Raw genomic sequence first — 27,540 nt, 5'->3', positions numbered from 1 at the left:
GGCTCAGTCATGCGTCTTACTCTTGACTTTGGCTCAGATTATGATCTCGCAGTTTGTGAGATCATTGGGCTCGCTCTGCACTGATGGTGCAAAATATGCTTGAGATTTTCTGTCTCCTTCTCTCTCTGCCCCTCCTGTATCACTGACTCTCTCTCGCTCTCTCTCCCTCTCTCAAAAATAAATAAGCTTAAAAAATAAAAAAATTTTTAAAACAAACTTTATCTTACACTTGAACAATATTTAGACCTTTACTTTTATTTCCTCAAAGATATTGATTTTGAAGAAATAGGCAAAATTTATCACTTGTTGTCCATGTATAAGTATTATCAAAACTCAAAGAATTAAAGCTGCTTATCAATTGAACTTGGGAGTTCTATTTTATTTTAGTAGCTAGCTGTTACATTATTTATCATCTGTATCACCATGGCATATCTATAGATCATATTTTTATTTATTTTCACCTATATGACAAATAATTGCTAGATATATGGTCATACCTAAGTTTCTAAGGGGATTTTTAGTGTTTGGTATTTGGTTGTGTCACTATTTATGGAAGCAGGTCTGTGCTAAATGTGTTCGATATTTGTAAGTCCCTATCTGTTTCATTTAAAAAAAATTCTATGACAGGAGAAGCCACTGAAAAACCAATAATATTTTAGTTTAGTTTATTGATGCCATTTACTATTGTATGATTTTATAGGTCATTTGTAAAACCCTTTTTTTTTTTTTTTTTTTTTTTTCTTTTTGCAAAGGAGAAGCACGGGGGGTAAAACCCTTTTTAAAGTATGGTTTATTGTGCTCTAAACTGCCTGTTGGCAGATGTCATCTCCTGTCACTTGATATTATTGTAGAACCTTAAGTTTCTTGAAGAATTTAAAGGCTTGTCATTTTGATAAGGTAGCAGATCCAAGAATAAGAGATAAAGGCAATCATGGGCAAGAGAATGGAACCTTGCTTGTTAACTTTGAAACAAAACACTGACATCATCTTTAGAGAAAGTTTTCCACTCAATTAAATTAGGTTTGTTCATCAAATAATATACACTCCTGTAAATGCTTCTAATTTTATATTAATGGTTGTTGATTGTTGTGGTAGAGTTTAAATACTAACCAAAAATGGACTTTTGGAATTCTTAATTATATGGAGATAGGTTGGATAACACTGTGTGTGTGTGTGTGTGTGTGTGTGTGTGTGTGTGCGCGCGCGCGCGCGCGCGCGCGCGCAAGCATGCGTGCAAATAGCTCATTCTTAATTTTGATTGAACTAATCATAAATAGACAAAAGGCCTCAGTTAAGGTTAAGGTGTGTTAAATTTTTCATTTAAGGGTTAGTTCGTTACTTTTTAAATTTTATTTTAGATAGAGCACAAGCAGGGGGGAAGGGCAGAGGGAGAGAGAAAGAAAATTTTAAGCAGGTGAGCTCAATCTCACAATCCTGGGATTATGAGCCAAAATCAAGAGTCGGACGCTCAATCTATTAAGCCACCCAGGCACCTGGTTGGTTAGTTATTTAATAGGCAAATTGAATTAGAGAAAATGGCTTGGAACCATGATCCATGTTGGATTTCCCAGACTTTCCTGTCTGAATTGCATTTACCTCCCCAGTCACATGCAGTCATATGGTCCTTTCATTCAGGGATGTGAAGCCTTTACACTTTAAGTTCACATATGGCAGCTGAGAAGATAAGAGAATGTAATTTTGAGTGAATTTGAAATACAGAGTCGTGATGGTGGGCCATACATGAGGCCTTGATCCTTTCCCTCACCCTCCCAATCACACAGCTTATTTTCATGCTTGGAGATAAATGAACAAGGGCTGCATAAAAGAAGAGAAGCTTCTTTCTTAGTTCCTTCCCAGACTACCAACATTCTAAAGAAATTCCTGTTTTATGCATCAAGGAGAGAGACCAAAAAAAAAAAAAAAAAAAAAAGTAGGTCCCTGACCTGTTCCCAATCTAAAATAAATAATATTTTTATTTTAAAATAGTTTTAGTTTTGAATTTTTAATGCTTATTTATTTTTGAGAGAGAGACAGAATGTGAGCTGGGGAGTGGCAGAAAGAGAGGGAGACACAGAGTCCAAAGCAGGCTCCAGGCTCTGAGCTGTCAGCACAGGGCCTGACGTGGGGCTCAAACCCACAGACTGCAAGATCATGACCTGAGCCAAAGTTGGATGCTTAACCGACTGAATCACCCAGGCACTCCTAAAATAGTTTTAATTTTGTCGAAAAGTTGCCAAGTTAGTAGAGTTCCCATATACCCCACCCACCCAGTTTCTTTCATTGTTGACAGATTAGTATGGGTGATTTGTCACAACTAATGGACTAATAATAATGCATTAATATTAATGAAACTCCATACTTTATCTAGATTTTATTATTATTATTATTTTTAGCCAGTATTATTACTCTCTTCCTGGACCCCATCCAGGATACCACCTTTCATTAAGTTTTCCTATTTCCCTTGGCTCCTCTGGGGTGTGATGATTTCTCAAACTTTCCTTGTTTTTGATGACCTTGACAGTTTTCAGGAGTAAGGGTCAGGTATTTTTGTAGAATGTCTTACATTTTGTTATTGTCTGAAATTTTCTCATGCTTGGACTTGGGTTATGTATTTTTGTGAAGAGGATATGCAGAGGTGAAATACCATTCTCAATGTGTCATATCAAAGATACTTGCTGTCACCCTGACTTATCACTGTTGTTAGCCTTGATTACATTGCTCAGGTAGTGGTTGTCAATTTTCTCCACTGTACTTTTTTCCTCTTTCTGTACTCTATTATTTGGAAGCAAGTCACTAAGTATAGCCTACACTTAAGGCATATAGAGTTATATTCCGTCCCCCCCTGGGGGAGGATAACTATTTAAATTACTTGGATTACTTCTTTATAGGGGGTTTACATCTTCTTCCCGATTTACTTATTAATATCAGTATTTACTCATCAGTGGGTACTTATTATATACTTAAAATATGAAATACTCTATACTTTGGGATGTAATCCAGTAATACAATATTTAGTTGTTCCAACTTTGGTCACTGGGAGCTCCTTCATTTGGCTCTTGTGTCCATTCTCCAACTTTTGGTTATTAATAAGTCGGGTTACACTAAACATTGGGTGCACCAGGGTTACGGACTGTCACCCTGGGGGTGGTGTGGGGAAGAAAAGATCAGCACTTTTCAGGGCAGTCTTGACACCAAAAGCTGGTGCTTTGGTACAAGTGGTGACATATCAGCTTCTACCTCAGAAGGTTCTCAACTGGGTTAACAATGTACTATAAATCAACATCAAGAACCCTCCTATCTCCCAGAAAAGTATTGTTTCCACTTTTTTTTTTTCAAGTTATGCTCAGATGCATTGTCTCATATAGCTTACCAAAGATGAATTCTCTTAAGTACTCTACCTTTTATGTCTATGAATCATAGGATTAATTTAAACTCTATGTCTACACAATTTAAAACACACGCACAAGCAATTGACTAATTCCTATACTGATCATCCCTAGGATAATTCTAATCCTTAAAGCTATCACATGGTACAATCTAGATTCACATTATTGTGTTAAGCCACAGACTTTCGTAGTGTCTTCATGGATAGAGGTTAGGTGGGAAAACAATGGATGAATTGATAAAATCGTTTGGGTTCCAAGTAGTTGCATAAAGCATATGTATGACCACTGAAATTTTTCTCAATGAAACTCAAATGAGCAAAATTTCCCTTCCAGAAATGCTTTTACTATATTAGGAGTAAAAATTAGTTATGCATATTGCCTCCTATGATAGTGCCATTTGAATCATTGCTATTTTCTTGCAGATGGTATAAATGTTTTGTGATATCACACCCCAAGCATGAGAATTTATTTGGGATTTCCTTTTTTCTAGTGTTGATGCCACATGGTTAATATATCTTACTTTCTATTTCCTTTACGAGTTGTTATCCTTGCCTCTCCCCTTCCTGGTGCAAAATTGTTGACTCTGGTGACAAAGTCTTCACTTTCTCTTGTGATCTGTGAACCTCTTATGTGTAAGCAAATAAATCTCGTAGCCTTGGTAGAAAATTTCTTATCCAGTGTTTCCCCCTAATAAATTGTTGGCAGACATTCTTATTTTATGGGTCAAGGTGGAAATGTGAATCAAGGAAGAAAAGTTTTCCTTCCAAACAAATGCATATATTTATTAAAAATCATGTGTCAGAGGAGCTCATGTATTGTTTGGCCTAGTTCTGACAAACCTACCATTCATCTAGTAGGATACAGATTCCTTCTTTTTTTTTTTTTTTTTTGGCTTATTTCTTTCAAGTACATTGATTTTTTTTTTGTAAATAATAAATGTAGTCAGTGGTCATCATGTAAAATTTTGAAAATATGGACAAGATGAAGGAAAAAACACCAACGCTAATTTCACCATTCGTAATCAGCAACTACTTGCATTTATTCTAAGTCTTATTTGTGTTTTACATAGTTATGAACATACACGTAAATTTACATGTGTGTGTTTTCTTAATTATATAGAATTTCCCATGTTGTACATTTTTCCAATCTGCTTTATTGGCTACACGATATCACAGTAATTACATATAGCATCATATATTTAATTTTTTTCATTACTTAATTATATTTGAGATAAAAGACTGTAAAAATATAAAGCAGCTCTAGAAAAAACAGTTTTGGAACAATCTGAATACAACCTGGGGTAGACACTTAAATTGCTTTTTATATATATATATAAAATAAAAGCTAGGGGTGCCTGGGTGGTTCAGTCGGTTAAGCGTCCGACTCTTGATTTCAGCTCTGGTCATGATCACATATCATAGGATTGAATCCCATTTGGGTTTCTGGGCTGACAGCATGCAGCCTGCTTGGGATTCTGTCTCTCCTTCACTCTCTGTCCCTCCTCTGCTCACAATCTTTCTCTCCCTTAAATAAATAAACATATTTAAAAAAATAAGAAAATCTGATATCTTTAGTATATATTTTGCTTTAACTAAAATTATGTAATCATTTCACAAAATCTATTTTCTTTTAAAAATGACCACTTAAATTGTATACTTAGTATTATGTAATAGGGGCTGCCTGAGTAAGCAAGATGAAACTTCCTTTTTACAATAAGATTAACATATTTTTAAGTAAATGAGTTCCCCCCCAAAAGCATGGATTATATACTTAAAATATTTTACTTCTTTTGGAAATTAGATACTTGAACATCCTTTAAGTTTCAAGTATTAGGTATTTGGCTTGATTTAGCAGATCAATTTTGATTGTTCAAATAATCTTGGCATTTGTTATCTCATTCGCCTGATGCCAAAACACATGACCTTCTTATCATTATTAGTAACTTGAATAATGATAAGGACCATCCTCGTCTTGCATATCATTTTATCTCCAGCACCTAGGAGATTGCCTGCCACACAGTGGGCAATTAACAAATGCATATTGGGGTGCCTGGGTGGCTTAGTCGGTTAAGCCTCCAACTTCAGTTCAGGTTATGATCTCACAGTTGGTGAGTTCAAGCCACACATCAGGCTCTGTGCTGACAGCTCCGTGCCTGGAGCCTGCTTCAAATTCTGTGACTCCCTCACTCTCTGCCCCTCCCCAACACATGCTCTGTCTCTCTCTCTCTCTCTCTCTCTCTCTCTCTCTCTCAAAAATAAACATTATATACATTATATACAAAAATAAACATTATATAAAATTTTAAAAAAGTGGATGTTAAAATAATTGTTTTCCTCTGCCAGTATTTTCAAAGAGAATAAAATAAATCTTTGAAGAATCTGGAAAATTAGAATGGAGAAATCAAATCTGAGCCATAAGAGTTATGCAGAGTCCCATGTAGTGAAAGCACAGAAAAATTTTAGAAAGGAGCCATTGTTTTAAGTAATTTGTAAATGAATAGTAAAATATGTATTGCAATAGTTAATTGTTACTATCATAAGGCCAGGGGTCCTGGGATTGTCAGTGGCCCTTTTCTCTTGGATTTGAGTATACAAAGCATAGATTTGTCCAAAAATAATATATTCCATTGTAATCCTTTAATAAGTTACACTTTTTTGCACCCCCTGTTTATGAAGATATCTTGGGTATTCAAAATTTCTTTTGTGTTCCAGGTGTAAAAGATACAATTTTAGGTATTGAAACAGTTTGAGCATTTTTGTTTGTGTAGGATGTATCTATCCAGATGTGACTTTACATAACTGGCAAGGAATATAAAAATAAGAGACTGTTATTTAGTTGAGTCTAAAGGGAAATATCCAGTACTCAAACATATGCTAGAGAACAAGATGACAAATAATTTGTGTTTTGGAGATTAATAAAACGGAATGCTTACCCCACCTATACCATTTATTTGCTCTGTGACCCTGGACAAGTTATTTAACTGATCTAAACCTTAGTTTCCTCAGCTATGAAACAGGAAAATCTATAGTGCCTATTCTGTTGTTAGGATAATTGAATGAGGTCACGCCTGCTAAACCCTTGTCAGACATTTAACACACTATTTGACATAGAAAAAACAAAGTGAATTATTTGTCATTTATATTCCATTAAAGAAGCTATCCACTTTTAGATAGTATGAAAATAACCTACTGAAATGGGAGAAAGTTAAAAATGTGAATTCTTATATCTAGAACAGTGCTCATTTGCTAACCCATTCAGTACTGTGAAAGAATCCAGAAGTCTTGGTCAGCCTATCCATAAATTTCTTTGCACCCCTAGATTTCACAAGTGCACAAGATGGAGAGAGTGAGGCTGAATTTTTACCTGATGACTTTGAAGAAAAACCAGAAAGAGAAAAGAAACATACCAATTTCACTTTGTGCAACGTTTGTAACATTCAGCTGAATTCTGCAGCTCAAGCACAAATCCACTACAATGGCAAATCACATCAAAAGAGATTAAAACAACTGAGCAATGGGATGCTGAAAAATGACAATGGTAAGTTTTTCTAAAAATATATTCTTCATTTTACATCGCCGACTTATTTGTGTACCTGCAGATGTAAAGATAAAAGAGTGGGTTAATCTATTTTTAAAACCAAGATAGAACATTACATAAAAGCTTGATTGGCATACTACATTAAAATAAATAATCTTTCACAGTGTTTTGGATGAAAAGAGGAACTTTCTTTGTTGTGTATAGTTAATTGCATTAGGATTGTGATCATGACCCTGCAAGGTATTTATTTGATATAATTTGAAAAAGTCGACATTGGAGTTCCTTGATGTTTGCCTTTAATGTAGTTTTTTGGAAATGGATATCCTTTAAAAGAATAATGTTAAAGTTTTTGTTTGTTCTTGCATGTTAGGGGCTTCAATAAGTTAGTAAGATTGCAGTTTGAGAAAAATACACATCTTCTCAAGTAGGTGTTTTAACAATAAAGTACGATCCGTCACTACTTACAGATTGTTTAAATTTTCTAGGCGAAACTTATGGTTTGTTTAATCATTTTAGAATACTTTTTGATAGTGTATGTTGGTTGGGTTTTGGAGTAAAGAGATTTTTAAATTAGCATAAAAATACTTTTGGAAACAAATCCAAGTTTATCGGAAAAAGCATGGAGAGATGAGGGAGAGGAGGGGTGGATTCCTTTGGAGATCTAAAACTATAGCAACAACAAAATGTCACAGTATTGTATTCTTGTTGAATGCTTTATGTTTGACAAATAAGGTATATTTTTTTTCAAATAAGGTATATTTTACCTAATTTAATGATATGTAAAAATGAGACTGAATTTTCATTTGTTCCAATGTTTGACATCATGAAGAGTTTTTAAAACAATGTTTATTTGTTTATTTTGAGAGAGAGAGAGTGAGCTGTGGGATGGGCAGAGAAAGGAGAGAGAGAATCCCAAGTAGGCTCTGCACTGTTAGAGCAAATGCAGGGACTGATTTTAGGAACTGTGAGATCATGACCTGAGCTGAAATTAAGAGTTGGGCGCTCAACCGACTGAGCCACCTAGGCACCACCATCATAAAGATTGTTTGATATGAATTTGTAGTTTGCTTCAAGGTTACCAAATAATGAGATGAAAAAAGTACATTTTAAAAATGGAAATTATTTGTCTTTCTTTGTGTTATATAGTATGACTAAGCTAAAATATTCTAATAGCACTCCACATTTCTCTTTCTGTTGTATGACAAAGAGTTTGTCACTGGTGTTATTGGTCAAAGACATGTAAAAATGCAAAAATAGTTGTTTAGAAAAATTGAGAACTACTGAATTCTTTAGGCATAAGATGAATTGGTAAGTCATGTGTAAAATATATATTTCACAGCCTCTATTTTGAACATCTTAATCTTATACTTACATTTAGGTCAAACCTTTTTGAGCAATGGCATTTGATTCCAAGTTGTTGTTCTTTAAGTCTGTATTGTTTGGAGATAATGGTGGCAGCTTTGGTATTTTACTTCACCTACCTTAATATTTACAAATGTCTTTTGGAGGAATAATAAATGGTATCATAGAAAGAAACGAGGACAAAAATCATGCCTGGCTTATGAACTCAAATTAGAGCCAGTCCCAGACAAAATTTAGAATGCTCAAAGATTTTCAAATAATAATACTTAGGAAGGAATACCGTCAAATTGATTATTTTAATGTTTTTATCAGTGCATTTATTATGGGCTAGCATTGTGGTAAAGGCTTCATGTACATTTTCCTATTTCATTTTTCGTTACAACCACGGGGAGATTGCCATTATCTTCCTCTTGTAAATGTGGAAATTAGGGATAACATCGATTAAATAGTGTGATGAACGTCAAACTAGCGATAAAACTCAGGTTTTAGTCATTTACATACGTGCCTTTCTGAAGTCTACTTGCTTCCTCAGAATAAATATTCTGTAGAAACAGTGCCTTTCTTTATTCAAAGAGAGAAATCAGTTTCAGAGAACGTTAAAAAAAATCATATTTTTCCGTATTTCCAACAATGCATTGACTAATATGATACTTAACAAAGTGATTTGCTACATTTTCTATTTATATAATTTTTTCCAAGGCTCTATCTAGTAAAGTTATTAAAAACAACCATGAATTACTGAGAATACTTGGGTTAGGTCTTATTAGTTTAGCCCGGAATTACACTTGGGAGCAGCCCTCCCCTTTATCTGCAGGTGGATCTGACTACAGGCAATCAAACTCACAACTGAGTTCTAGGACCTTACATTAATACGCAAACATATTATTTCTTATACATATTCCCCTGTCTCCCCACTTTAAAAGTGTACTCTTTTAGACTTGTTCGTAATAAGAAAGGAAGCCCAATTCCAAGCCTTATGTATCTATTAATGGCTATTCCTTTACCACACAGAAACCAAGCTTCAAATGGAAATCCTAAGAATAAAGGATCCTAGAAATTCTTAGTCAAGAACATTATCATTTTTATTTAGAGAAAGATAGGAGAATTGTTTGATTCTTCTTCTTGAATGTGCACACTTGCACATTGGCTGCTATAAACTGCTTCTATCTTAGAAAATCTTCAGTCCTGATTTCACATGGGAATAATTAAATACAATTGTGCCAAGAAAGAAATATGACAATATAGATGCTTACCTAAATTCATCCAACCCTTGTACCTAACTGGTTTATTTTTAAGGATGCAAATAAAAATACACAATAGACATGGAAATAATTATTATTTTCATTTGGGCTTGTCTAAGTGGAGAAAAGTATGCTTTCATTTCTGTCTTTAATATATGTAGAACGTTGTATAATTATATGTCTAAAGGCATATCCTCATACACACTACAGAGAACAAGAGTGAAAAGATAGACAGTCACCGTATCTAAAATTTGGTTTCTCTATTTCTGAGCAAACTGTGGCATTTCTCATGTCATCTCACTTATTAGGGAAAATGATCATCTGAAGATCACAGAGAGAAAATGTATTATGTCAATGAATTAATTAATAGGCCACTGTCTCCACAGGTAAGACCTAACTTTAATTTGTGCCAATGCTGTACTCTGAGGAAGTAGTTATATAGAGTATGTGTTTGCCACCTACCATGCACGCTGTCCTGAGTCGCCAAGGTCCCTCCTGCTGAGCTGAGAGTACTGCCTGCTTGGTTCTTCCCTAAGCATGCCCTCAGCCGAAGGGAGCTACCTCTCCTGAACTTGTCCCCTTCTTGGGGGCATCCTGCAAAAAGTCCCAGCTCCTTGCCACAAAAGTGGGCAGATAACTCTGAAAGGCTGTTCCAGCTTCAGAGTGGTGGTTCTATGACAGTTTCCCCCCATCCCTGACTCAGTCCTGCTCTCCTTGTCCCTCACAGGTCTAGGCCCCTTGTTCAGCACTCACCCACAAAATCATCTGACTCTACTTTCCGGAAATCTAAGACACCATCAATAATTTTTGTGTCTTAATAAGTAATACACTTCATTGTGCAAAAACAACTAAACTTAACACTTTCTCCCATCTGTATTGTCTATTTGATGCCTGTATATAATAAGCTTTGTCATAAAAAAAATGGAATGGGAACAAAAAGTGAAATAGTATTTATTGTTCCAGGTATCTTATATATATCTTCTTTTCACCTCCAATCAACACATTTGCAAAGCATGCATTATTACTTCCATTTTATAAATAAGGTAGCCAAGAATCAAAGGGACTAAGAGACTTGCCAATTAACTCTATCCATAAAGTTGCCTATGTCTCCTTTATCATCAACTTACAAATCTCCCTGGTAAATGTATATTCTGATCATCAACTTACAAATCTCCCTGGTAAATGTATACTCTGTTGTCAACACAATTATGTCATACATTTAGGTGTATTCTTATGTTTTTGAGTTATGTTATTTTTTTTTTTTTTTCAACGTTTTTTATTTATTTTTGGGACAGAGAGAGACAGAGCATGAACGGGGGAGGGGCAGAGAGAGAGGGAGACACAGAATCGGAAACAGGCTCCAGGCTCCGAGCCATCAGCCCAGAGCCTGACGCGGGGCTCGAACTCACGGACCGCGAGATCGCGACCTGGCTGAAGTCGGACGCTTAACCGACTGCGCCACCCAGGCGCCCCGAGTTATGTTATTTTTTAAAGCACTTAAGCTTACATTATTACAACAAATCTGATAATTCCTTAAATGCTCTTTACCAAATCTAACTGCTGAAAATATATTGTGGAATATTTTGAATAGAGTCATGTAAATAGGTCGTTTTATAATTTATTACTATATATTCACTTGTATTCCAGAAATACATTTCTTTTTGTTGCACATTTTTTGAAGATGAGGTGAGATATGGAAGTGGTAAAAGGGCAGTCTGTAGTTAAAAGGTGCTTAAATGTGTCAACTTTCTCATATTCCGGAGATTCCATGCTTCACGCTCTCATGAAAACTATAAGCTAAAGAAATTCCAGTACAAACTGCATGGCTTACTAATGTTCTCTTTGGAAAACATCTCTAATTTTGTATTTACTCAGAAATTAAGTTTTGCAAATAACTATTGTTTTTCTGATGATAAAAATAAGATTTTCCCATCTGGGCTATTCATAAATGTACAAATTGAAATAAAAATTGCCAGGAGTCCTACAAAGGTAATTTCTTCTAAATTCTCACAGTTCTATCAGGTATGCAAATAAATACGAGTCAGCAATATTAGGTGTACAATATTATATGTATTATAATATGATGGTGTTTGCGTACCACTACCTTCTTATGAATGCATATTTTAAAATTACCCTAAAGAAATTAGTAATGGAGTTGAGATTTCTGGCTAAATGTTGAGATTTTGCTCACATTTGACATTTTGTTTTCTAACCATGCGATATATTCTATAATGGAAACACCTTAATAAGGTTTTTATTATGTTATAAGTAAAAAGTTAAGTATTAAAATTAAGTATACTATGAGCATACTAAGTATACTGAGGTAAAAGTATACTTTTATCTAAAAACAGAAATTTGAAGATTAGCATAAGCATGCTCCTTTGATTCATAAGAGCATTTTGGAATGCATGTAACAAAGGATAAACCTTTCAGGATATTTAAGGTCTCTATGGCCAACTAATTTAATTCATTTTCATGTGCTCACTATGGTTAAGTTGTTGTTAAAGCTTGTTGAAGGATTGAGTAACAAGTTGACCTATTGTGACAACTTTATTTTATTCATAATACCTTTGTCATATTTGAGTTATTTTATTAAGCCCGGTTTTCCATTTTTATTGGGTTGAAAGTGCTATCAAATAATTCAGTTTTATCTAATAGTATGCTAGAGTCTTTCGGTGCTCGTTGTTTTGTAGCACATAAATCTAGAATATTGTCACTGTTATCCATCCTGTTAGCATTAAATTTTCTTTTATTTAACATAAAAGCTAAATAAAATTTGACTTTCGAGCTCTCACTGATCTATTCTCTTTTCTCTTTCCTTTGATTGTCTCTGATGAGGCTTAAGGTATCAGTGGATTTTCAGTTTACAAGAGGAGTGCTCTTTTGCAACATGGGTAGTTAATAAAAGCAAAATAGCTTCATGGAATTTTCTGTTCCTTCAGGCTTGATTTTATGATACATTCTTCATTTACATAAAAATTTACTTTACCTTTTGATTTCCCCACACTATCTGCTTTTGTAGAATGTCTATAGACTAGTTAGAACTTACTAGTACATTTGTGAACTCTTAGTGATGCCTTTTGGGGTCATTTTATTAAATAGTGATAACTGCTTTCTTAATATTATCTTATCCATATTAGCATATGACATAGTGTGACATGGCAGTAAGGAGTACTGCTTTTCTCAAACTTTTCTTAGTCCTATCCCTTAGAAGTTTCAGCCTAGGTGGGGGAGGGAGGCAATGAAAAAAATATTAAATTGTCCAACATTATGTAATAAGGCATTTTGTTTTTGTTTGAGTGATCTAAGTGTCTTTTTTTAGCATTGAAGGATTAAAATATGAGAGGAAGTGACAAATGCTAGTATTACCAGGTTCAGATTTTGAGTAGGTTTTTGGCTTTGGTTACCAACTTTTTTTTCTTCATTAAAGGAAAACATGTTGATCATTTCAAACAGATGGAGTTCAGGCAACTAGCTCCTTGCTTCACCTGGACTTAACATTAATTTCATTGAACAGGAGCATTTTTGCCAACACAGAGATTTCTTTATCCAATATGTATCTCTTAGAAAACCCTTTCTTTACTGGGATGATGATGGCGATGTTTTACAACCTGAGGCTCATGATCTAATATCACTCCTGTCTGAAGAGCACCCCAGTAGGAGACTGCGCCCAAGAAATATATTCTAGTTCTTCATGACTGGTGTTATCCATGAAAAAATTGGTGAAATGGCCCTTAAGAGAAGCCTTAAGAAAAAAAAAAATGAATTAATCAAATGCATGCTGTTTAACCTGAGAATAGAGTTTATTCTATTTGAGATCTAAGAGATTTCCTTTGGTGATTTTTCTGTGTGTGTCTGTTTGGGGAGGTTTGAAGAACTGGGGGCTTCATAAATTGAGGGTGCAGAATAATTCATTTGTGCAACTGAACTTCAACTCTGTTTAGCACAGCTCAAACTACTTCTTGTTTTCTCACCTTTTGTCCCTTTCAGTCACTAACCACTTCCACAGCCATATCTTCAGTTCTAGTGTCTCTGTTCTCCAGTCTTAGGAAAATAATCACTTCTACTTTAGGTTTGAAAGTATAGATGTTTAAAAGTATTTTCCTATTTCCTTTTTCTGTTTCCTCTAAAAGTAATTTGCCCATGGTAACAGAGCTAGTATGTACTAGGAATGGGACGTTTTTATGTATGAATTTCCTGTTCCTGAACAGGTTAGTTTGCAGTTGGGGGCCAACCCAATTAGTTTTTTCTTGCAAGATTTTATTTAAATTCAAGTTAGTTAACAGATGTGTAGTATTGGCTTCAGGAGGAGAATTTAGTGTTGCATCACTTACAAACAACACTTAGTGATCATCACAACAAGTGCCCTCCTTAATGCCCATCACCCATTTTAGCCCATCCCCCCCCACCTCTCCTCCAGCCACCCTCAGTTTGTTCTCTGTAGGTTAGAGACTCTAATGGTTGGGAGGCCAGCCCTATTTAAATGGGCTTTGGGAAGTTTCTACAGTTTCACTCCAGGCATAGCATGCTTCATCATTTTGTGCATGTGTCTCAAAGGTACTAAAGAGTGTTAGGAGTGTGTGTGTGTGTGTGTGTGTGTGTGTGTTTATGTATGTATGTATGTGTTTAAGATGGCACTTTAGATTAATGCATTAAATAGACTTTCAAAATATTAAGCCTTTAAATAAGAGGTAAGAAAGTAATTTTCAAAAGTAGCAGCACAGATACATATATTCCCTCTCCTTGTTTCCAAAATTATAATGATGTGACACAAGAAATTTGAGAACACAAATAAATCCATAGCAACACTGCACAGTGAAGAAGAGTAAAATGGGAAGTTCTGAAAGGTATAACAAAAATGTGATGAAAATGAGGTAAATCCCTGAATCTAAACACAAATATGGAAACACATAGAGTTAGGGAAAAATGCCCTATAACTTCGGTTTCCAACAAAACTTCAGAATACCCCTAAGATTAGGGGTAGCCTTAAAGGTGGGGCTCACTGTTTGATGAACATTATGATAAAATTACTTAGGTTGCTTTGTAGTTAGAAATGAGATATAACTGACCTGCCCAGCCTAATTATAGAAAAGTGGAGGGGCGCCTGGGTGGCTCAGTCGGTGAAGCGGTAAGTCTTGGTTTCAGCTCAGGCAGTGATCTTACGGGTTTGTGAATTCAAGTTCTGTGTTGGGCTCTGTGCTGACAGTACAGACAGCCTGTTTGGGATTCTCTCTTCTCCTCCCTCACCCTCTATCCCCCCCCCCCCCTCCCTGCTCATGCTATTTCTGTCTAAGTAAATAAATAAACTTAAAAAAAGGGGAGAGCAAACAAGTCTGGAGACTAGGAGGCAGACAGGTCAGAAAGTGAATGTCTTCATGGGCCAGGGATAAGAGAGGATAGAGGGAACAAATATATCCGGTATGGACTTTTAACCTGTCAACTTGGTATTGTGTGCTGTAATTCCCTCTTACATCTCACCTGTGGAATCTTCAGTAAAGACACTTGTGTTTGCTGATATTTTATATAAGGTTAGATTCTTGGGAAACTGAAATAGGTGTCAAGACTATCCAGTTTGAAGTTGACCCTGTGCATACAGGTAGAAAGGCAAAGTACAGATTACATAGGCATGGCCATTTCCAACCACTTGTATCAGGGACGGTGTAGAAATCAAAGATGTGAGTAAGATTGCCGCACCTGGGTGGCTCAGTCTGTTCAGCGTCTGACTTCAGCTCAGGTCTAGATCTCACGGTTTATGAATTGAAGCCCTGCCTCGAGCTGAGAGCCTGGGGCCTGCTTTGGATTCTGTGTCTCCCTCTCTCCCCCTCCCCGACTCGCACTCTGTCTCTCCGTCCTCTCTCTCTAAAACAAATAAACGTTAAAAAAATTTTCAAAGATATGAGCAAGACATATTTACTACTCACTTAAAATTTGGCAAGCTTTGGAGGAGAGAAAACATGAACATAAATTTCGATTCCAGATTTTACTTCAGAGGAAATATGTGATGAAAAAACACATGTGATTTTCCTTTAAGATTTTATTTCAATGACTAAATTCAAGTATAGAAATATAGAGGAGTGTATGAACTAGTCAATGCCTAAGAGATAAAACAACTATTGTTTCAAAAGGAGAAGAATAAAAGCAGAATTAATCTAAGAATATTTAACTTCCGTGACATACATTAAACACTTGTGTATGCAATAGTAATTCTGAGAAATAATTAATATTTCCCAATTCCAAAAAAGATTACGATCTTCTAACAAAGAAAATTGGCGCAACATATGCAACAAGCAGGAGAAATAAAGTACTGAATACGGTTTAAATGAGGAATTAACACGATTCTAGATTAGAACGCTGTTTGTATGCTCTGCGACTGTTGTTCCATCAGTTTAGAATAGTGTCGATGTTAAGAATGAACAGAGAAAATCTGGTTGGAGGGTGGGTAGCAAAGATAATAATTTGACCTATGTATGTGTTCAGTTTTTGCTACCAAATGGAGTTTTATCTCACTGATAGAAGAGCTATAGCCGAAGGAGTTATAAAATAACCAAAAGAAAGAAGAAAAAGGAAAGGACTCTTATAATTTAATTCTTGTCAGAGGAAGAGAAAGTGTAGCCTAACAAGGTAATGAAAGTATCAGAAATATAAGTAATGAGCAACATGTGTTGTCCATTAACTTTGTTCTAGGTATTATTTGAATAATTCTTTGTATATATAATCATAATTTGGTGAGCTACTCTATTAGTGTCCATTATGTAGATAGGTAAACTGAGATAAAGAAAGTAATTTGCTAGCTAGAGAGAGGTGGAGTCAGACTCCAAACCCTGGCAAGCTGGCTTCAGAGTCCATGCTCGTGTTCATGACGCCACATCACCTCTCAAGCCTGGAGAACAACTAAGATTGCTCTAGGATTAGAAGTCAAAGGAAGAGAGAGAAGGATTCGAAGTCAAAGGAGGACAGAGTTTCAGAAAAAGAATATGGTTCACCAGTGGGTACTGAAGGCTTTTTTCAGAGAACTCGAGAAAGACAGCCTATATTGGAGATCTGCAAACTGCGAAATGGCAGGCATCTTTGAGAAATTATTTCAGCCAAGTAGGAAAAGCCGAGTCAGATTTTGAGAGCTTAAGACGATGTTTCTTTAGCTGTTGGTCTTTAGAACACGTGATTCAGACTCACCCTGAGTGTGTTCGTTAAAAATTCAAATCCACCGAGTATACATTCCAAGTCCTTTAGTTGGGATTCTCCAGTAACATTTAGTTAGAAGAAATAGAAAATCAGTAAGAGGGAAAGAAAGAGGAAGAGCAATGAGACAGTCATGGCCTAATTTACATACTTCATTCAGCAGTGAAAACTCCGCTATGGAGGCATTTTAGTGACCATCTGTTTTTATTTTAACATGTGCTGGGGAAAGATGAATTGCAAACCCAAGAGACTAATCAAAGTGTTTTCTTGTTATATTTTCAGCCGTGTTTCAGGGACTCTCACAGATCTACAAGTCATGAAACCAAATGGTTATCTCCCTCTAAATCTAGCTCCGGTGGTTGTGAGTGGGTCCTGAGCGTTGTAGGTAATTTGAGGAACAGATAATCCATCTGTGCAGGGGCAGGAAGGTTATGTACACCACAGTCTGCATCTGGTCTTGCTCTGTGGTTTGGCATCCCGACCATGACATTTTGCAACTTAATCATAAAAGAGTGTCCAGGTATATATACTTTATGCCAAACTACTTCCTTCAGCAATATTTTGTATGTTTTTTTTTTTTTTTTGTTCTTGTTGTTCTTGTTACATCTTCACGTGTTGAGAGTATTGTCTTCATATGGTGGTAATTATTTTTCTCCTAGAAATACATTTACAGTTCACCTGAAAATACTTCTTGTGCCGTTGTCAATATTTGTTGATGGCGGGTATTCGGTCCTGTCGCTTCTACATTTTATCTTTACCAGACACATATGTGCTAGTGTCCCTATCTTGAGGATGTTCTTGCGCATGGGAGAGTTACTGAGACAAGAGGTCTTAGTGGTTTTCTTTTCATCTCCTGTCTAAATTTCACGGCTTACACTTGATAAATTGATTTGTACCCTGGGCTGGGTGAATACTCTTTTGAATACTGTTACCTTTCTTTACGTTTAATTCATCCATTATTAAATGTAAAAGAAACCCAGATTGAAAAATGTTCACAAAATATATTATTTTTATTTCATTTCAAAAACAGTTGAGGAACCACTGCTACCATCATTTTTTTATCATGACAGTAAGAGGTTTAAATTTATATTTAGTCACTAACCTCAAAATTCATTTTTTAATGCTGAAAAATTATAATTTTATGAGTAGTGAAATGTTTTCTCTTTATTATTTGAATCTTTTAGTCTAGAGGTTGAACTTTGAGATAATAAATTAGAATGGAGTCAGAACAACCTAACACATCTTATAGGTACTCAATAAATATTAATTTATGATAATCCTTTCAAACACATTTTATTTACTCACCTAGTCAATGATCCCATTTGCTAACTTGACTAATGAAAACGTCACAGTGTTTGTAATCTGTGATCAGATTTTTATTCCTCCTTTCATAAAATATTTTGCCTCTTAAATGGAATTTCCTGAAAATTTTTCTTTAGTTCCAGAAACATCTTAATAGTGTTCAATATTTTCAGTCTAATAAGCATCGGGACCCATTTTAATTATGTTGTGTTTCTGAATTGAAAATTTAAAAAATCAAAGTGGAGACCCCTACATTTAATATATCTGATCCCAAAGTGATTTCTTTATCAAACTGTCAACGATATTGTCATTGTTATCACAGAATAAGGTTGATTGACTTACTTCATGATGCTTAAAAATGTCTCTTCCTTGATATACTGTTTAATGACTTCATTCAGTAACTTAATATAAAAGCCCACCACCAAATATCATATGCCATAACAATTTCTCTGAGGTTCAATGACAATAAAGTAGTATAAACCAAACAACATATTTCTTTTAACATCACTAGAAGAGGAGTGCTCTTTGTCTCCTTGGGAGGTGGCTATAGCCTTACAATCCAACAGTTGAAGGACTTGAAAGAAGAATAAAGTGATATAAAATATTTCTGAGTTGTTTACTATTATGAACAATACTGGATATTTGTTTATCATATGTGATTTAGGGAAGTGTTAACATTAAAGAAGCAGGGTAGATACAGGGGAAAATTGGAAGTGAGCCAAGAAGTCCCAGAGAGGTAAGATATATTAGAGTTGTTTATAGAAACATCAAGGCTTAAAGGAGTACCTTGGTTCTTACTTCATTTAGAACTCACTCCAGGATAGTTCTATTTTTGTGAGTTTGTGCCAAGTAAAGAGATGAGAAAACGAGGGCTTAAGCTGCACACCAGAGCTTTGCTCAGTTCTCTCCTAATGGGAGGAGAGACTCAGATATTTCCCAGTGTCTCTACATGGTAAAGTCATACATCGCTGAGTTGCTGTGGGGTCTGGCATGGTGAGAGTCAAGGAATGCTCACATCCTACACTTGTGTTTGGTTTGATGATGTAACAGAGACTCATAGTGGCTTGCAGCATTAAGATGAATCAGTGTAATGTCAGCTTAACCAGGCAGATACCCTCATTCCTCTTCTAGACAGAAATGAAATGAGTTTTGGTCATAAAAACAGGACTTTAGCAGCATCCATTGTAGAATACCCTCAGATGGGTACTCACCCAACTGCACCCCAGTCACTATCAGTATATTCTCAAGGACCATCATCATGAGGCCAGAGATCACCGTCACTGCAAATTTGTTCACATGAGACTTGCTCTAGTACCAAAGTCTTCTTGCACAGGGATAGAGGAAACAGAGATTGACCTGCAAGATGATATTAAAACTGAAAGTAACTGAATTACCCAAACGTTTGAATCAATACAGAGAGAGAACAAGTATGATTAGCACTTTTAGGTATTAATTGTAACTCTGCTACCCCTCCCATATGGTGTGGAGACAAAAGGTATTCAGGCGTTTCTGTTAATGTATAGCTGAGGATGCTGGCCATGAACAGAAATTGCCACATAAATTTCAGGGATCAGTGCAAAATGACACTGTGTTGTCACTTGTTCAAAATCCATTAAGAAATTCAAGATGCTTATAGTGTAGCATTAAACCATTGTGAGTATGGGGCTCTGTGTGCCAGCACGGGTCATAGGGCCATGAAGCTGGCGTTGGCTGTGAGCTTGCCTGATGGGATTATAGATTCAGGACAGACCTAGCTCTGTGGGCATTGGCTACAGACCAGACCACTAATTCCAGCAAGTAAAAAGAGTCCCACCTGAACCAAAGGGGTACTGTGGTACCAAGGAGAATAGAAATGGGGCTCAATTAGAAAAGGGGATGTGGCTTATTCTCTACGGATTGGTATTCAACAAGGAGACCAACAACCATATAGAAAATGATTTTATACAATGGAATACAGTAAATGTTTAACACCTGACTCTGTAAAAATCAAAGCCATGATTTGTAACAATCACCTCTTCCCACCATGGCCAGTTTCAAGCTACTAATGTGACATCACAGAACACAGAGTAGGAAAGAAATACATGGAATTGCTTCTTGTGAGCCAGTGCAGATCTCCATCACATCTCTGTATTCATGACCAGTGGGTTCAGAAAATAGTACAAGGACCTTACATGTAGAATGATTTTCTGTGGTAGGCAAAATAATATCACCCCTAAAATGTCCACATCCTAATCCTTGAGAGCTGTGAATATGTTACCTTACCTGGTAAAGGAGACTTCGAAGATGTGATTAAGTTAATAATCTTGAGATGCAGAGAATATTCTGGATTATGTGAGTAAGACAAATGTAATGACAAGGCTTTTGTAGGAAGGAAGCAGGAAGATCAGTGTCAGAGGGGATATGGCAGTGAAAGCACAAATTATTCTGCTTAAGTCACCAAGTTTATGGTAACTTGTTATAGCAACAACAGAAAACAAATACAGATAACATTATTTTCCTTGGTGCAGTGAGGTAAAACAAGCTCTTGTTTTAAATAGAGGTAAAATAACTCTTGAGTTATGTTAGGATAGAGCAGAGGATAACAAGTACTAAGCGTTTGTCTCAAAGAATTACCCAAAGAGATTTTTAAGTTACTAAATGAAGAAAATTGAATTTCTGTAGCTTATTTGGTAGAAAGAGTTATGAGAAAAGTTCTTTAATAAGAAATCAGAAGCTACATATATTTCCCATTTTGATGGTTAACTTGTTTGCCAACTTGGTTAGGCCAAGGAGAACAGATATTTAGTCAAATATTATTCTGGATGTTTCTGTGAAGGTGATTTTTGGATGACATTAACACTGAAATCTGTAGACTGAGTAAAGTGTAACATAATGTGGGTGGGCTTCATCCAATCAGTTGAAGGCCTTAATAAAACAAAGACTGACCTCTCCCAAGCAAGAAGGGATTCTGCCAGCAGATGGCCTTTCAACTAGAACTACAACTCTTTCCTGAGTCTCTAGCCTGCTAGTATCCCCCATCAGATCGTGGCCTCACTAGGCCTCTGCAATCCCATAAGGCAGTTCTTTAAAGTAAAATCTCTCTCTTTACCTATCCTCAGATCCTGTTGGTTCTGCTTCTCTAGAGACCTCTGGGTAATACACACATCGAAATTTAGTTTGAGCTACCTTATAAACTCAATATATATGTAATCCATCAACTGTAGATATTGTATTCCCTATTTAAACCCTAATTGTTCATCTCTTCAACCCACAGTATCTAAGAGAGGCCAAGAGCTGCCTCTCTTACAGGTATTTGAGAACATGATATTCTTGATTTCCACCTGATATTAGGTATTTTCCTACTTTCTTCCTCTGTTTCATTGTAGAAAAGTCATTTTCTGCTGCCAGCATAGTGCTACCCCTGTTAGTCAGCTTGCCCAAATGATCTGTGATGTTCCAACCCTACCACCAAATCTCTCCAAAGATGCTTAGCCCAATGAAACTGCCAGTCATGCCAATGACTTATGATGTCCTCTTCAACATTTTCCATGGCCCCAGGAGAAGACACATTCACAGTTGAGACATCATGTTTATATTGACATAAATAGGAAATCAAAATTAGAAGATTTTTATTTTATTTTTTAATTCATAGATTCTGTCCCTAGAAGTCCATGTGGGTTGGGGCTTAGGCCAATCTGAGAATCACTCCTTTTTTTTTTTTCTTAAAGACAACTTTATTGAGCTATCTTTAACATACAGAAATTGAATATATTAAGGTATTCAATTTGATATATATACTGAAAAGATGGCCACAATCAAGCTAAGTACCTTATCCATTATTTCTATGTGGATATCCTTTTGTGTATATATGTCTGGTGAGATTTAATTTAAGATATAATCTCAGAAAATTTCAAGTATACAATATATTATTGTTAATTGCTGTCACTGTTGTATATTAGATATCCAGAATTTATCCCATATGATGAAACATTTGTACCTTTCACCATCATATCCCAATTTCCACCCCCCCCCCCCCAGCCCCTGGTAACCACAATTCTACTCTCTGTTATTATGAGTTCTTCTTTTTTAGATTACATATATGAGATCTACCATACAGTTGACCCTTCAACAACAAAGTTTTGAATTGTGCAGGTCTACTTATATGTGGATTTTTAAATTTTTTTTTTAATGTTTGTTTTTATCTTTGAGAGAGAGCATGTGAATGGGGCAGGGGCAGAGATACAGGGAGACGTGGAATCTGAAGCAGGCTCCAGGCTCTGAGCTGTCAGCACAGAGCCTGGTGTGGGGCTTGAACCCATGAACCATGAGATCATGACTTGGGCTGAAGTTGGATGCTTAACCGACTGAACCACCCAGGCACCCTGGATTTTTTATAATGTAGTACTATAAATGTATTTTCTCCTCCTTATGATTTTCTAAATAACCTTTTCCTTTCTGTAGTTTACTTTATTGTAGGAATACAGTATACAATACACATAACACATAAAACATGTTAGCCAACAGTTCATGTTATGTTATGTTATTGGTAATAGTAGGCTATTAGGTGTTAAGTTTTGGGGAAGTCGAAAGTTATACAGAGGTTTTTGACTGCACAGAGGGTTGGCACCCCTAATCCTTAGGTTGTTCAAGAGCCAACTGCATTTGTCTGTGTCTGGTTTAATTCACTTAACATAGTATCCTCCAGGTTCATCCATGTTGTCTCAAATAGCAGGACTTGCTTATTTTTTAAAGCTAAACAATATTCTATTATATATTTATATCCACACATATCCCATTGTATATGTATATCCAAACACATACGCAGACACCATATTTTTTATTCATTCATCTGTGTAGAGACACTTAGGTTGTTTCCATATCTTGTCTATCATGAATAATGCTGAAATGAACATGGGGTATAGATATCTCTTTGAGATACTGATTTCATTTCCTTTGAGTGTATGCTCACAAGTGGGACTCCTGGGCCATATGGTAGATGGACCCAGAGACCCATGTGGAAACACATTATAATAATTATAGTAAAATTGTCAAAAGTTAAAGAGAGAATGCTGAAAGCATCCAAGACAAAAGTGACTTGCTGTATACAAGGAAGCCCCCATGAGATTATTAGTAGTTATTTCAGCAGAAGGCCAGAGGACAGTAGAATGATACAGTCAATGTACTGAGAGAAAAAAAAAAAAACCTGCCAACTAAGCTACTATACCTTGAAAATCTGTCCTTCAAAAATGAAGGGGTTAGATAAAGACAAATAAAAGCCGAAGGAGTTCATCACCCCTAGCTGTGCCGTCCAAGAAATGCTAAAGAGGACTCTTCAGGTTGAATCAAAGGTTGCTAATCAGCAATATGAGCGTAAGATAGTATGAAAGTCATTGGTAACAGTAATATATAGACAAAAACAATACTGACGTACCATAACAGCAGTGGTTAATCATTTTTTAAACCTAGTGTAAAAGTTAAAAGACAGAAGTGTTAAAAATAGCTGTAACTAAATTACATTAGTTGTATCTAAATAGATGGAAGTTGAGAGTCGCTCTTTCCCTTCATTATTCCTCAAATGGTTGACTTCTAGACCCTGTGAGGTGAGTCTTCCCAGGAGGCTCACTGTTGAGTCACATCATCTCCTGAGGGACCCGTCTTCACACGCATGATCAAATAGGTCTGCATTTCTACATGAGTAAATATAGCTCAGATTAAGTTAAAACCTCTACTAGTTATATTTACTTACATTTTGTTCTGGATCTTCCTTTTAGAATGTTAAATATATTTTAAAAACTAGCATGTGGGTTCACAGCAGGGTTCTTAAGTCATGTTTTAACCACTGTCTCTCTCCTTTTATAGTTTAATGTGTTAGCAGACTACTTGAGTTGGTGGTCTAAAGGCAGAAATTAAAAATATTTATCTCCTCCTAATACTCATTGCAATGAGTATGCCTTCTCTGTAAAGAATTGCTGTTCAGAACCAAGGGGGTATGAAAAGAAGCCTGCATTTTTACCACTAACCATTGATCTAAACAAACAAACAAATAAGCAAAAACCCTTTTTGCCTACTTTTATATTTCTGGGGATGCTATTTCAGCATCTAACACTTGATTTCTTTAGGTAAAACCTATTGTGAACACAACTCTTTCCAACTGAGGAATGTTTATGTAAATAACACAATGAAGCTATGTGTGTATATAATACACACGCTTATAACTCACAATTACTATGTAGCTTTGAAATGTTTTTTATTTTTTTAAATATTTTACTTATTTTTTGAGAGAGAGAGCACATGCGCCAGAGGAGGAGGGGTAGAGAGAGAGGGGGGAACAGAGGATCCAAAGCAGGCTCTGCACACAGACACGCTAACAGCAGCCAGGACCATGTGAGGCTCAAACCCACAAACCAGAAGATTATGGCCTGAGCTGAATTCTGACGCTCAGCCAACTGAGCTACCCAGGGACCCTGGAACATTTATAAGGTCCCGTTTGAACATGTAGACAAAGATAGAAATGTTATTCTGAGAGGAAGATCTTCCTAAACTAAGACTTATTTTTCTGTTGCTACTTTGTTTTCAGTTCCCCCTAATTTCTTTTGTGGCATTATTCTATTTACTGTGCCTATTTAATGAGATTCTTGACAGAAGCAAATGAAGCAATGTTGGTGGAAGTATTTCAACAATCTCATTTTCTTAACAAAAATGTGAATTTTAATTAGTTATTTCTTTGAAGTACCTCTGAGTTATTTGAATATAAAGGCCCAAAGAATTTAATCGAAACCTAATTCCACATTAAAACCTAGAGTAAAAGTCAAGGGAATAAACTCTGAGGGTGTGTGAAATTTGTGGAATGTTTCTTACCCTCAAAAATCACCCATCACTCTGTAGTGATTAGCACTGATAACATCAAAGCCGAAACATTTCAGACTTAGAGACAGTCTGGAGGAAGAGAGGTAGGGAAAGTGTATTATCTTTTGCAGGTGGCTTGAGAAAAGAGGCAAAATGACCAGTGGCAACTGTGGGAAAGAGGGTGTGTCCAGAGAGGTCCGCTAGGACTAGCCAAAACAATTTTTGTTTTAGTTTATTTATTTTGAAAGAGAAAGTATGAGTAGGGGGAGGGGCAGGGAGAGGGTGGGGGGAGAGAAAGAATCTCAAGCAGGCTCCTCGCTGTCAGTACAAAGCCTGATGTGGGGCTTGAATTCACAAACCATGAGATCATGACCCGAGGCAAAGTCGATTCTTAACCAGCTGAGCCCCCCAGGTGCCGCCCCCCCTTTTTTTTTGATAAGTAGCCTGCATCCGAGATATGGGCCCAGGTAATTGAATTGACAGATACCTCTATTTGGGGGCTCTATATTAGTGGTCTCAGCATCACCTGAGTACTTGGTGAAACCCAGTTCTTGGAGGCCTACCCCAAACTTACTGAATCAGAAACTCTGGCGGTAGGTTGAGCAAGCTGTGTTTTATTTTTATTTATTTTTAATTTTTTTAATGTTTATTTTTGGGAAAGAGGCAGACAGAGCATGCGTGGGGGAGGGGCAGAGAGAGAGGGAGACACAGAATCCGAAGTAGGCTCTAGGCCCTGAGCTGTCAGCACAGAGCCCGATGCGGGGCTTGAACTCACAGACCTCGAGATCATGACCTGAGCCGAAGTCGGACACTCCACCGACTGAGCCACCCAGGTGCTCCGAGCAAGCTGTGTTTTAAAGAGCCCTTCAGATGCTTCTGTGATGCAGTCTCATGTGTGAGAATCACTCCCCTATTTATAAATACATCTGAGAAGCAATAACTTTAAAATAAAATAATTTATGTATTTAATTCAAGCATGCTTATCTTATGATAAGCGTCAGCTATAATTATGGTTACTCTTGGTTAAACCTATAAACAGCTGGCCAAAAAGTCAAGATTGGAAAACTAACATGTATATAGACAAAGACTTTTAGGAGTGATGGTGTTCTTAGAAAAATAGTTCAGTTCAGAGCCCTGTCATACTGTGAGCTGCATGAAAACTACCTGGGGATTGCAAATTCAGATTCTCGTTCAGACAGGTCAAGGGCAGGGCCTGAGAGTCAATGTTTCTAACCAGCTCCCAGGTAATGCTATTGCAACTGGTCCTGGGACCACACTTTGAGTAGCAAGGAGCTGGCCTATGACTGCTTTCACTTCTTCGTACTTCTTTGCAGCCCCCAAAGCAATCTTAAGCAGAAGTTTGCATATTCATAAGAAACCCAAAGAATAGAAGGTGACTATCGAGTTGGGACTCCATCTGGAGTTCATGTGATCTATCTTTCTTTAGGGAGCAATTCAATAGTTCTTAGAAAAAAGAGTTTGGAAAGTAGCCATAAATTCCCAAAGTTTTATGGTCATTTCCCATTAATTACATAATTTAAAAGGGAGACAAATAGTACTATTGGACTAAAGGTAAGGCATTAGATTAACCATTTATAAATACCACCATGTAGATCTTACTTTGCAAAAATCATCTGGAAAAGTCTCTGCTTTTGCTTCTCTTAGTAAACCTTACACATTAAACTTTCAAAAGCTCCTTTTTTTTTTTTTTAAGTTTGTTTTTGACACTAAACTTAGTTTTAATTGTTGACTCATATATGGATCCTGGGTGTGTAACTGTGTGGCTGAAATCAGAGGGAATTAAAAAAAAAATTATGCTGACTTGTGGTCAGCCCCTTCTTCTGCAGTTTTGAGGGTTTTCCAAGAAATCATGGAAGGTATGATCTACGTTTTAATAGATGAAGCTCAGTGGTGGTAAGTGGTTCTGTTCTTTAACCAAAACAGTTAAGTGTTTAGACGTGGGGTATGCCACACCAGAAATGACACCTCTTATTTACATGGAATCCATTTAAATGTGAGACTTGTCACTGTTTCTGGACTCTGCTCTTTGAGGTCTGGTAAATTTGTACTTAATTGGATTTGATAGCTCCATCATGCATGGCTGAAGACGAAGACAAATCTATAAAGCACAAATTCTAACTCAGTTGAGTTTCCTTGAATTATATGGTTTTATATTAAGGTTGTTATACACATTTTACACAACTGGAATTCTGTTTATAAAGCTCTTAGTCCAAAGTGGTATCATAATAAGAATAAGCTATAATCAAACTACACTTTTATAATAAAGTCATGAAACACTTATCACAGAGATGCAATATTTATTCACTGTCAGCCTTAGGAACATTATTTTTAAATCCTCATCCCTTGGGTCAGCCTTCTTTGTTTGGAGTCACCATTGCCCGCAGCTCTAGGCTTCCATTTTCTCAACTCCAAGCTCAGTTAAAAGAGAGTCCTTCTTTCCTAGTTATTTCTGTAAAAAGTCTCATTTACCCCTGAATTCCATGGCAAATACAGAGCTAGGGAAGATGGTTAGTAGGATCTAGAGTCAACCCTGACTCTCTCGCTGTGAAGGAAATATTTCCTGAGAGGAGGTACCTGAAACATTGTACTTTTAAAGCCCTTATGAGGAATTACAGAAATTGAAAGGATAGTAAACATTAACTGAACACTTGCATGGACCAAGAGTAAAATCTTTGCCAAAATTTTAT

The 27,540-nt window shown here is 36.3% G+C and overlaps 1 protein-coding gene across 2 annotated transcripts in view; it reads left to right on the top strand.

Annotated features, from left to right (window-relative positions):
- ZNF385D (zinc finger protein 385D) overlaps nucleotides 1–27,540 on the top strand; it is an 889,595-nt gene that overhangs the window by 213,457 nt on the left and 648,598 nt on the right. For both annotated transcript variants that reach the window (XM_060638563.3, XM_060638562.3), the window contains one exon: nucleotides 6,705–6,923. In XM_060638563.3, coding sequence (XP_060494546.1) covers nucleotides 6,705–6,923 — 219 coding nt within the window. The remainder of the gene's footprint in view (nucleotides 1–6,704; nucleotides 6,924–27,540) is intronic.

This window comes from Panthera onca, chromosome C2 (genome assembly GCF_046562875.1).
Source record: "Panthera onca isolate mPanOnc1 chromosome C2, mPanOnc1 haplotype 2, whole genome shotgun sequence".
In the NCBI taxonomy this organism is placed as follows: domain Eukaryota; kingdom Metazoa; phylum Chordata; class Mammalia; order Carnivora; family Felidae; genus Panthera; species Panthera onca.
This window is presented reverse-complemented; position numbering and strand designations above follow the sequence as displayed.